The sequence below is a fragment of the Armigeres subalbatus genome, chromosome 2, assembly GCF_024139115.2.
Source record: "Armigeres subalbatus isolate Guangzhou_Male chromosome 2, GZ_Asu_2, whole genome shotgun sequence".
NCBI classification, from domain to species: domain Eukaryota; kingdom Metazoa; phylum Arthropoda; class Insecta; order Diptera; family Culicidae; genus Armigeres; species Armigeres subalbatus.
The window spans coordinates 151,449,282-151,461,776 of NC_085140.1; the positions used below are offsets into that span (position 1 = coordinate 151,449,282).

General features: G+C 37.1%; 1 protein-coding gene and 1 long non-coding RNA gene across 3 annotated transcripts; both read left to right on the forward strand.

Moving 5' to 3' along the window:
• The first annotated feature begins 2,859 nt into the window (after positions 1–2,859).
• LOC134215293 (uncharacterized) lies at positions 2,860–3,404 on the forward strand. Its single transcript, XR_009980104.1, has 3 exons — positions 2,860–2,987; positions 3,047–3,119; positions 3,284–3,404. It is a non-coding gene; the product is annotated as an uncharacterized LOC134215293 (long non-coding RNA).
• A 1,767-nt stretch (positions 3,405–5,171) lies between these two features.
• Positions 5,172–11,059, forward strand: LOC134211023 (nucleobindin-2). 2 transcript variants are annotated; one of them, XM_062687548.1, is made up of 6 exons: positions 5,172–5,328; positions 5,400–5,610; positions 6,598–6,702; positions 6,764–7,600; positions 7,661–7,708; positions 10,110–11,059. In XM_062687548.1, exons 2-6 carry the CDS (start codon positions 5,458–5,460, stop codon positions 10,704–10,706), a joined length of 1,740 nt encoding a protein of 579 aa, XP_062543532.1. In that variant the 5' UTR covers positions 5,172–5,328; positions 5,400–5,457; the 3' UTR covers positions 10,707–11,059. The 2 variants fall into 2 exon arrangements, with proteins under 2 accessions (XP_062543532.1, XP_062543533.1); XM_062687549.1 differs by having other exon boundaries at positions 5,175–5,328; positions 5,426–5,610.
• The last annotated feature ends 1,436 nt before the right edge of the window (positions 11,060–12,495 follow it).

Below are 12,495 nucleotides of genomic sequence, written 5' to 3' on the forward strand. Positions count from 1 at the left end.
GTTATTAATGGCGGATCATCTGAAAAATCAATCAACGGAGACTCGTTCGAAGCATATTTGGCAACTCTTGATGAGGCAAACAATACAGCAATTACTACGGATAATCGTGATGAATTGGTTAACTTGTCGCGTGGTCCACCCCGAATAGAAATAAATGGTACGCCGAATGGTTAATATTATTGTGTTGCGACGGATTTTTCCTGGCTTGATAGAAACGTTTTTGACAGCAGTGTCCATTTCACACAGCTTCAAAGCTGTAATTTATTATCTAATTATTATTAAATTCATCATATGTATAAAGTAACTTACAAACTAGTTTCACCAAATTTACAAGCAACAGGCTCCATCGCCACTCTAAACCATTCTAATCGAACCCTATTGCCTCTGTATTGAAATATAATATGCATTTAATTGCCAGTGTTACCAGTTTCACAACATTTTTGGAACTAAACTTAACACTCCCACCCGTGAAACTAGTAACAAACTGGTACATTACGCATTTCTAAACTGCACCTTCTCAAAAAATGTTCCCCAACTAGTCCCACCTGGATCGAATATGGTTTTCACAGAACGATCCACAATTTCTCTAACATTTTTCTCCTTTACATCAAACAAATCGCTTAGCTTCTGATTGCACACCAAATCGGTCTTAGCCCCTGTGTGAATGGATTTCTTTCTGCTCTTATTCTGTGCGTCGGTGCACAAACTGATGAATTCATCCGAGCGTGTGCGATGATCAGGACGGTGCACGATTGTCGTCGCTGCATTAGTACTGCTTTGCAGCACTTGACCTACCGGTTCAAATTCAATTTTTTCACCCGATACGCACATAAACAAAACGGATTGTGTTTGGTGGGTAGCAGTTTCCAATACATCCGTAACGGTATATGCGGCGCACAAAGGTTCGAGCAGTATTTTGATTGATGCGTTATTACGATGAGAAACTGCGGCACCATCGAATTCATCGTGTGATTTTGGAACTAAACTTAACAATTGGCATTCCATTCCACTTGTAATCATTTTAAACTGTATGATACTTGTACAATTATATGATTGACAGAAATAAAACCACGATCATATATAATAATTTGCAGATTATACATGTTATAATTAGGATTACCTGATATCATATTATTGTATACGTATCTCACCATAAATAATTTAGCTATTCAGACGATCCCCACCGATGTGTATCCAAATGAGTGTCTAGTATAGGAACGAAATGCGTTTATATTTTATTTATGCACTTGTTCTCGCACCGGTTGTTTCTATCAAGGTTGTTGAAGTGCAATCATGCTTCGCACCGGTGGTGAATATCCGGTTGCTATTGAGGCAAACACGGAAATAAATAAAATCAGGAAAAAATATTATTTATTTTCAAATATTTCAGAACGCGCTCCAACTTTTGTAATATAAATATGTGCGTAATGCATTTTGTCATTATCAGATTAGCTAGACACACATCTGCTAGGTGGCGCTAGCTTATATGCAATAATTTAGTGAGGTAGATATCTCGAGATCTATAAGACTATAAGATTTTGTCTTCTACAAAGTTGTTCGGGTAACCATAACATTTATGATGGAGACTAGTTTAGTTTGGAATTCATACGCATAGCGGCGCTAGTGTATGAGAAATAACCTGTTAGGTTAAATATTTTTAAATACGTTAGAGTTAGAAAGTGGCCATCTTCTACAAAGTTATCCGAATTATCTGTTAGGTTGGTTATTATGTAAGATTTAAAAGGGGAGTCAAAACCAGAAGTTTAGTTTGAAACCGCAATACTCGTTGGCGCACGAGTTGAGTCGAATCGAGTCAAGTACGAGACACTGAAGATGATCTTACTGTAGTATCTGTCAAAGGTACAACCAAGTGGTGGAATTAAATGGAATTGTACGAACTCGTCTTATGGCAAGTTACTTTGTAAAATACGGCAATATTCTGAAAATTCCAGATTTTGAAATATTTAACCTATCAGTTTATTTCTCATACACTAACGCCGCTAAGCGATTGTGTTTGAAACTAAACTTTGTGGAATACGGCAATATTCTAAAAATTTCAATTTTCGAAATATCTAACCTAGCAGGTTATTTCTTATACACTAGCGCCACCAAGCGGTTATATCTTAATCTAAACCTGCGTTGGTCATAATGATTTTGACCACCCGAACAACTTTGTAGAAGGCGGCAATATTCTAAAAATTACATATTTTGAGATACCTGACCTATCAGGTTATTTCCAATACACTAGCGCCGCCAAGCGGTTGTATTATTAACTAAACTTGCTTTCGTCATGATAGTTTTAATCATCCGAACAATTTTGTAGAAGACGACAATATTCTTAAGATTTCAACTATCGAAATATCTAACCTTTTAGGTTATTTCCAATTCACTAGCGCCGCCAAGCGGTTTTATTTCAAATTAAACTTGTTTTCGTCATGATGGTTTTGACCACCCGAACAACTTTGTAGAAGACGCCAATATTCTAAAAATTCCAGATTTCGAGATATCTAACCTATCAGGTTATTTCATATGCACTAGCGCCGCCAATCAGTTGAAATCCAAACTAAACTGACCTCCATCACAATGGTTTTGATGATGAGTACCCGAACAATTTTTCAGCAGACGGCAGATTTTTTATTTATGGGTTACTTTATATTTCCGTGTGATGGTTTGGCAACGGTTGGAGCGGGTCGCCAAATTTGCCAACTCGCTATTCACCGAAGGTTGCGTTTACATTTCCCAAACCCGTTTACCAACGACCGGTGCGCGTTCGCGTCATGATAGAGGTTGCTATTTTGGCTTTATTTACGCACTGGTGGGGATCGTCTCAGCAACACAGAAATGAAGTTGTTTCTTTTTCAGTGTGATAGTGACAAACGCATCGGCAACAGATCCAACTGCCATTCAAGTTTTTTTTTCGAAGTTAATGGCGGTGTGCAATGTGTTTGTGCGAAAGAAAACCTAAAATTAAACGGATTATAATGCATGTAAGTATAAACTATATTATACAAAACTTGAATAATATATCTTTATTGTTTATTTCCAGAAATATCAACCTCATACCGGGAAACAGTACGCCATTGCGCGAGCGGATGTGGTTGAGCAGCGAAAAAACGAAGGTGAGAATAGTTTATGATGGGCTTAATAACCATGTAATATAAAAATCAGCGCTGGCGTTCTAATTATTCCATGGGGCATGCTTATCAAGAAATTGGGGCATGAAAAATGCACATCCAGGACTGATTTCAAGCTGGTATTCATTGTTTTCTTTGATTTCTTACAGGAACATGCAGCACCATCGAAATCTGCGAAGAGGCACTGATGATAATATCAAAATTTCAATATAATATAAGATGGTAAATAATAATTATATAAGAAGATGGTAAATTAAATATAAATAAAACTTGTTTGATGATCATTTATTTATTATAAACTGAGAAAAAACCTTCTTAACTATCATATCCAGTATCGTAGTTCGTAGAATAATATTATACAACCTATAATACGGTTATCATATAATTAAATAATTATTACACGCTTTTCAATCTGGATTAAACACTGAATAATTATTTGGTCCGGAATTCGTTTTACGAAATCTCATACTACTAATCTTCTTTGTTAAAATCGATTATACTCCGAATCATTGCAAGAAAAAGAAATGATGATAAACTAATGATATCTGGTAAAATCGCCCAATAAAATATATGAAAAAATTGGCCTTTTTGAATGGTAACGATACTTAACGACCCATTGAGTGTATCATCTAAAATCAAATTATTATAGACGCTATCATGAATATTATTCGTAGTATAATTATTGTTTGATACTTTTTATGATTCCATTAAAAATTCCATTACAATTCGCTGTAATCAAAAAACGATAACTAGAAAAATAGATGTATAATATCATTCTATTCGGGACGTTTAAAGCTATACTCAACAGGACCAGAGGCACAAAGTATTCTAGATCACTGGCAAAGCATGAAATCTTCTAAACCTGATCTTTTCAAGGCTGCTGTTTTCTTGGGAATTCCTTGCACACAAGTAAGTGTCGAAAGGTCATTAGCACTTGTGCTAACGAAGCAAAGGTCTTTGCTTGGAGAGGACACATTAGCCGATATACTACTTATTCGATTGAATTGCGAAATTTCCAAAAAAAAATATGATTTTAAGAACATTTAAGCGGTTTTTCCAAGCGAAATTTTTATTACTAACATTCATCTTCGATTAAGTATTTATATGAGTTACATAATTGTTTGAATTAGTTTTCAATAAAAACATAAGAATGACTTCAAAAACCTCTTTTAATGGGAAAGTTACTGTTCAGTTGCATTCTAGAGGTTGTCCATATATCACGTGAGCATTTTAGGTCCAAATATTTTTTTGAAAAATTATATGAACAAATGTCCACGCAGGGGAGGGTATCTAAAACTGACCAAAACCTGTCCACGTGGTCTATATTTTGCATCTAATTCTATCATGAAAATTCTTAGTTTGCAAATAATATTAACATCTCTTCTCCTTTATTTAAGTTAGTTTCAGTGGATACACGGTTGGGAAATTTGATGTACTTTTCCTTATTATCCAGGAAAAAACAATTTTAAACATTGACCACAATTATCCAATATATAGGAATTGTAATCTGTTTCCAAATTTAGGACATTCACATATTTCAATATGCGACGCTGCACATTGCCATTAATTTTCATCATTCGCTTTTGTTAGTGGAAAAAAAAGGAATACAAATGGAATAATCTTTGAAAATTGAGAAAGTGCTTGAGAAAGCGCGCGGCGACGAGCGCGGGGCACGCGCACTTAAGTTTTCTGAGGTGTCACATCCAAAGCACGCTAAAAATTTTGATTGATACGTCCCTTGATTGCTCAGCATACTTCGATTCTTATGTGCTATAAGCTGGTATAGTAAGAGTCTCAGTAGCACATTTGTGTACGCATGAGAATAAAGTAACTCTGGTTTTTTTATAGATTGGCCCGATTTTGAACGAACATCGGGTGAATTTTAGTTAGTTAGAAGCTTCAAATATAAATATGGGTTCTTTTGGAAAGTTGACCTTAAATAAGCGAATAAAACATTTTAACGGGAAAGTTCAATTCTCTGTTCAGTTTCTGTGCCTCTCAGAGGGACCTCCTCAACTCGACGCCCATGCATAACGAACACCACGTCAAGCAACCAAAAGTGATAATGTCAGTGTCAGTAAGAACTCTCATAATAACAAAACATCAGTCATCACATCAGCGCGTCGCAATTTTTCCAATTTCGGGTTTTCTCCGAACTTTTATTCTGGACTTTTGTTTCTTCCTAAAATTAGTGGTAATTAAAACATATAGAATATACAATTTGATTGATTCATAAGATAGCGTTTAAGTTTCAACTTTGCACAGCTGGTCATATCATCTTTCTTTCGCAGTGTCTCGTGAGCCCCACAGTCCCTTTCGAATTATGCTCGAAAGTGGCAAGGTCTCCTTCGTGGGAGCTTTTCTCCTGGTAGTGGTACTCCTGGACAATGTTCTCAGTCTTCCGGTTGTAACGCAACCACCGAAAACCGATAAGAAAGATGAGGAGGTCAAGGACAGCAACGTGGAACATATTGAGGTAAGTACACTGAAGAAAAAAGTCACATATTGTCGACAAGACAATATAACATGATTGGATTTTTACGTACTATCTATTAAATATGCGAAAATATCTACTTCGAATCGATTAATTCCATAAATCATTGAATAACCAATTCTGAGACATCCCGAGCAATGTCTGATATCATAAATAGAGTAAATTGAAAACATATTTCGATGTCGACATCAAATTGAAATCATGATTTGTTATCAAATTCTAATTTTCGTTATCGATTTCATATTGCTGTAGATTTCTAAATTGTATGATATGACATCAAACTTATTACTTTTTTTTCTAACAAACATTGATATTAAAATTAGTTTTCAATTTGTTTCATCAACAGCAGGAATAGTTTTCGATATGATGTCACAGTAAGATATGTCTGCTATAGATTTCGATTTTTTTTACCGTTAAAAAGACCAAAAGGATATCAACCTGAGCTATCAAAATTAGGCGGCTTTACAACAACAAAATTAATTATCGATTTGTTCTCAAGCTTTGCTCGGGATAATTAGGTACACGATATTTGTCATTGATAGTTTCATTTGAAAATTTAATTTGAATCGAATGATTTCGAAAGTACCTGTCCTTGTAGGGTAAGACACTCTGGAATCATCTTCACGCCAGTTTTGCCCACATATTTTAAAATCTTCATTTCTCGAAACTGATTGTGGAAAACAGTTATAGTCCAAGTTTTTCCATACAATTATCAAATAATTATGAAAAAAAAAACTTTAACTTTAACTGTTTCCAACAACTAGCTTTCGAGAAAGGAATATTTTAAAATAGTTGGGCGATACCTGGGTTAGGGCAATTTCTGGGTGTCTTACCCTACCTATCGGTCCTAACAAGAATCGGGTAGGTAATTTACCATAATCGAATCGAAATGCCGAAATGTAAGTCAACTTGTACCGAAATTTCATCGATGTAATGATAAAGCTAAAATGATTTTCTTTTCTTTTTCAGAATGTGATAGAGTATAATAAGTATTTGCAGGAAGTAGTCAAAGTTCTGGAAAGCGATCCTGTATTCAGAGAAAAACTAGACAAAGCACCAGAAAATGATATCAGAGTACGTCTTATTGCTTATTAAATATTCATTTTTAAATTTTTATAACAACAATTGTTTGCAGTCTGGAAAAATTGCATTGGAATTAGAATATGTGAATCACAATGTGCGTTCACAGTTAGATGAGCTGAAGCGAATCGAGCTTCAGCGTTTGCGTGAACTGGCCACTCGGCAATTCGAACTTTCCAATCACATTGATCGAGATCACCTAAAAATTGCTGAACATCTGGACCACGAGAATCAGCACACTTTTGAAATCGATGATTTGAAAAAGTTAATTTTGAAAACGTCCCAGGATTTGTCCGAAAATGATCGCCGGCGGCGACAGGAATTCAAAGAGTACGAACTTCAGAAGGAATTTGAAAAACAGGAAAAGCTTCGCGAGTTGGATGAAGAACATCGAAAACAATACGAAGAAGATTTAAAGAAACAAAAGGAAACGCACGAGAATCACGAAAAGATCCATCATCCCGGAAACAAAGCTCAACTAGAAGAGGTTTGGGAGAAGCAAGATCATATGGATGGACAGGACTTCGATCCAAAAACGTTCTTCATGCTGCATGACCTCGATGGAAATGGGTACTGGGATGAAAACGAAGTGAAGGTACTGTTCATCAATGAGCTGAATAAAATGTACCAAGCGGGACATCCTGAAGACGATATGAAAGAACGTGCCGAAGAAATGGAACGAATGCGCGAGCATGTATTTCAGGAAGCGGATACAAACAAGGACGGACTAATTAGCTACGAAGAATTTATCGAACAGACCAAACGAGATGAGTTCCAGAAAGACCCAGAATGGGACACAGTTGACCACCAGCCTCAGTTTACCCATGAGGAATACTTAGAATATGAACGGCGGAATCAGGAGCAAATTCAGCGATTGATTGCAGAGGGAAAGGTAACAAGATAGAACATAATCATGCTTATTGTGATATCTAATTTTGAATATATTTTACAGCTCCCACCGCATCCCAACATGCCACAGGGGTACTACCCCGGACCTAATGTGAGTTTTAAGATCAGCTGCTGCCAGTAGCATTGATGTTGTTTAGACATTCTCTAAGAGGAATGTTTAAACAGTACAATGTTTTTTGCAGTACAATTGGATTTTGACAATGACAGAGTGCTTTAGCATTGTTACGGTGTAATCATGTTGTTTTTGGAGCTCTATTTAGAATTTTAAAAGCATGTGAATTGACAGTCACGCCCGTCTTTACCGTAACTAGCAAGAGGAAGATAATATTGATTTGGTACCTACCAAAGTTTCTGTTAGTAAAGTAACGTAAAGAGGATCTGCCAACACTAAATTCTGGATGATAATCATCTTATTAATTTGGCAACTTTCATTTCTTATCAACCCTGCAAGTGACTTCATGTGAGAGTTCAGTTCTGAAGCTTTTTAATCTCCTCCCAAATCCACAAACTGCAAACAAGTGAGTTTCATGTTGCTACTTAATTGGGAGGTGCATTGCTTTCAATAGCTTTTTCTATAACAAATCTCATAAATTTTAGGTCTTGCATTTTGATTCGCCATAATAATTTTCAGGCGATAACAATACTTCCTACTTCTTCTTCTTCAATGGCTCTACATTCAAACTGGAACTTGGCCTGCTTTTCAATACAATCAAAGTCAATTGCCTATATTCCGGGTATTAGCCACCCGGAGTGGAAATTAATTACTATGTCTGAAACTCGATTTGTGCAGTTGCACAACATGTGAAAGATTTAGTTCGACCATTTCCTTCGGTGGGGTTTGATCCCTCGACACCAGTACGCTAGACAGGTGCTTTCCCTACTAAGCTAGGAAGCGAAGGACCTCCTTCAGGGAGTCGAAAATGTTTCCCACCCGAAAACATCCTAGACCGGACCGAAAATCAAACTCGCCATCTCCGGATTGGCAATCCTACGTCTTTGCTCGCAAGGCTACTGGAGACCCCTCTTCCTACTTCCCTACTTCCTACTACCAAGAAGCATTTACTTACTTTGCACGATAAGTGGGTGGTTTAGCAGATCAAAAGGTAGATTTGTTTTCACTCTACCCAACTCTATATAATAGACTCTGGTACCTGCTTAAGACAAGCCACTGACTTAGCGACACCCTCATAAGTAGCACGGAGGTTTAAATTGAGGAGTTTATTCCTAGCTTCAGGCCATTTTTGCATTCGTATATCATGAGACTGACACGATGATATTATACTTTTACGCCCTCGGAAGTCGAGAAAATTTCCAGCCCGAAAATCCCCTAGATCGGACTGGGAATCAAACCCACCCACCTTCAGCATGGTCTTGCTTTGTAGTTGCTCAATTTACCGCACAGCTAAGGATGGCCTAATTTTAGCAAATTTACACCAGTTATAAATATCCAGTGTTTCCAGATACATCTTAATCTTTTTTCTGCAATCATAGAAAAAAAGAAAAAAAATATTTGAAATTTACTGCGAAAATATCTATTGATGCTAGATATGTCTGAATCTTGTTATGCTGTTTAACCGTTTAGAAATGAACTGCAAAAATTCGTCACGGATCCTTCTTCTTCTTCTTCTTATTGGCATTACATCCCCACACTGGGACAGAGCCGCCTCGCAGCTTAGTGTTCATTAAGCACTTCCACAGTTATTAACTGCGAGGTTTCTAAGCCAGGTTACCATTTTTGCATTCGTATATCATGAGTAGGGTGGCTCAAAAAACACTTTTTCAAATTTTTTGATGGGCCGCCCTCTTATTCGGTTCTATTTGATGCCCTGATGCTCTGGACAAAATTTCAGCCAAATCGGTCAACGTTTGGGCAGTGCTAAACTCGTTGGAAGTTTATATGGAAAAATGTATGCAAATGTATGAACAAAGTTTTTCCCATACTAATTTGAGCCACCCTAATCATGAGGCTAACACGATGATACCCTTATACCGAGATAATTTCCAATCCGAAAATTGCCTAGACCGGCACGGGGAATCGAACCCAGCCACCCTCAGCATGGTCTTGCTTTGTAGCCGCGCGTCTTACCTCACGGCTAAGGAGGGCCTCGTCACGGACCCTGTATAGCCCAATTTTTACGAAGGCGTCACCATCACTCAAATAAAGAATAAAAAAACAAAGGCGTCAAAAAATGACTTCTGCAGTCAGAAAATACCTTCTTCTCTCAGCGTTATTCCATTATCGAATCTTTCACTTGGACCAAATTCTTCACCTCCGCTAAAAGCTTAAACCAGGTTAAATTCAACCGTATGTATGGATAAGCACCGCTAAAGAGTTACGCGTAGCTGATGAAATTGGTCCCTAACGGACTACATGCTACGCTCAACGGGTAAAAGTTAACTATGATGACTGCAAAATTGTATCCTCAAAATTGATTATTAATGGACATTGTTAATATATTCCGTCGTTATTGTTCACCCTCTTTTCATTGTAGGCCGGACCTTATCAAGTTCATCCCAATGCTATTCCGCAAAATCAACCTTACAATCAACCACCGCAGCCAGGACATCCCAACCAAATACCGCAATATCAAGCCCACCCCCAACAAGGCTATCCACAGCAGGTGAATCTGCATCCGAATCAAGTCTATCAACACCACCAAGATCCAAACTATCAACAGCAAACGGGACAACAATCAAACGTGTATCAACACCCTCCGCAGTATCAGCAGCAACCACCCCAACCACAGTATCAGCAGCAACCACCCCAACCACAATACCAACAACCTCCCCCTCAACCTAAACAACAATCAACTCAGAACGGTGCTGCTGTTCACCAAAATCCTCAAGCTAACAATCAACCGTCCGGAAATCAGGCACAGCCAGTTGCCCAACAACAAAATCAGCCACCTCCTCCTCCTGTTCAGCGACCACAACAACCGATAACCAACAATCAAGCACCTCCACCTCCTCCTCCTCAACAGCAACCACAGGCAGCTCAGCCAAATGTGCCCAACAGCCAACTACCAGCTGGCCAAACGCAGCAACAATCGGCTTCCGTGCAACCACAACAACAGCAGCAGAAACCCTAGGAGTTCGGACTTCGTGATTACTTCTACTTGACTACTCAAAGAGAAATCTCTGCTTTCCGATAGTATCTAACTAAATTGTATCTGAAGATCTACAGATTTTCAACTCTTTGAGATATCAAACTACAATTAAATTTGTGCAATGCTTATGAGCACAACACAGCCAAATGTAGCTGGCAACTATTCCAGGATAAACGTTTTGTTGCATTTTCATACTTTTTGCCGACGAATCAGTAAACGAATATTGACAATGTGTAGTAATTTGTAAGACTGTTTGGTACATACCTATCTGATTAAATCGTTCAAAAACTATTGTATTACTCTGCTATTCGAGGAATAAATCTATTTGAATCTAATATGCACTCAATTGCGACTCTATTCCTGATCGGACAACCTTATTCTTGTTTCCGATCTCCGATGACAAAACTTTCGAACGGATACCATGCGTATGCGAAACAAGCGACAAAAGAAAACCCACTACAAGTCGGAGGTAAATGACAAAGATCCGAATTTTTTTGTCAGCAACAAAAAAGAAGACAACTTTTCATCTCGTTATTTTGGACAAAGCAAATTTCGGTTTTATGCACTGCTAAAAAAGTTTACACACAAAAGACTTTGAAGTATGCTATCGTGATTTTTTTCAGCACGCATGTTAGCAAAAAAGAAGCGACGAGATCGATGCTTTGTTTTGCGATTAGATGAATATATGTTCAGTGAGATGGAATATGGAACAGTAGAGTGATTCAAATTTTGACTTTTTCGCTCCCCTGTGCTTAAACGATTGTTTTGTTATTTTAATAGTCCTCCCAAATTTTTAGCTGATTTGGACGTAATATGATTGTGCACGTGCCATTTGAAGGTTATATGAAAATTACTATGAGAATGGCCTTTTATGTAAACGATCGTTTCGTGAAGTAGCCCAGAATCTATTTGAATATATTTAACACATCGCTATCATATAATAGATCCTAAGTTGAAAGTCAGTTGTTGTTGCGAAGCAATCTGACTTTTGTGAGCAAAATTATATAACAGAAATGCTCATTATTGATATTGATGTTATTCTTTTACGTGTCAAATTGAATTTCCCACAATTCAATATTTCCCCAATAACTTTTGTTGCCAGCATCAAATCGTTTAGCAACAACGACGATATTTTCCCTTGTTAAATTTCCCATGTTGCTAACGTATTCATACATTTTTACAGCTTAATGGGCAATGATGGGGAACGGTTTTTCACAAAAGTTACTGTTTTCATAGTATATTGATTCAGACCCCGATACGTGTTCCAAGCAGATTCATGTTCTGAACAATCGTTTTTGTTTTGAGATATTGCTTTCTTTCTCTAAATTATAGTGAACTATTGAGAATTTACTGTCTGGATATGTCAGAGTACGAAAGTTAACATATTTCAGGTCTTTACTATAAGGCCATTACAACAGTCTAATAACAAAAAACTCGCCAAACTTATGCAATTTTATGCGTTTTTGGTGCTGCTCGTAATTTAAAACAAAGTTTGACAGAAAGATTCATTTAATATTGATAGTTATGATTTGTAAAGTACGACCATAAAACGATCGTCCGAACGTATTTTTTCGCTTTTGAAAAAAAAACATTTGTTGCTTACATACTTCAAATGCAAAGGCAAAATGTGCTCAAGTGTAAATCAAGGTTCGTATTATAAATCAAATATGACCAAAATATTGTTTGCATTAATAATATATACGGACGAGTACCAGAATGGTTGATGTTAGAAATCTTCCGGCAATAACAGAACAAATCCTGTCAAAGCCGT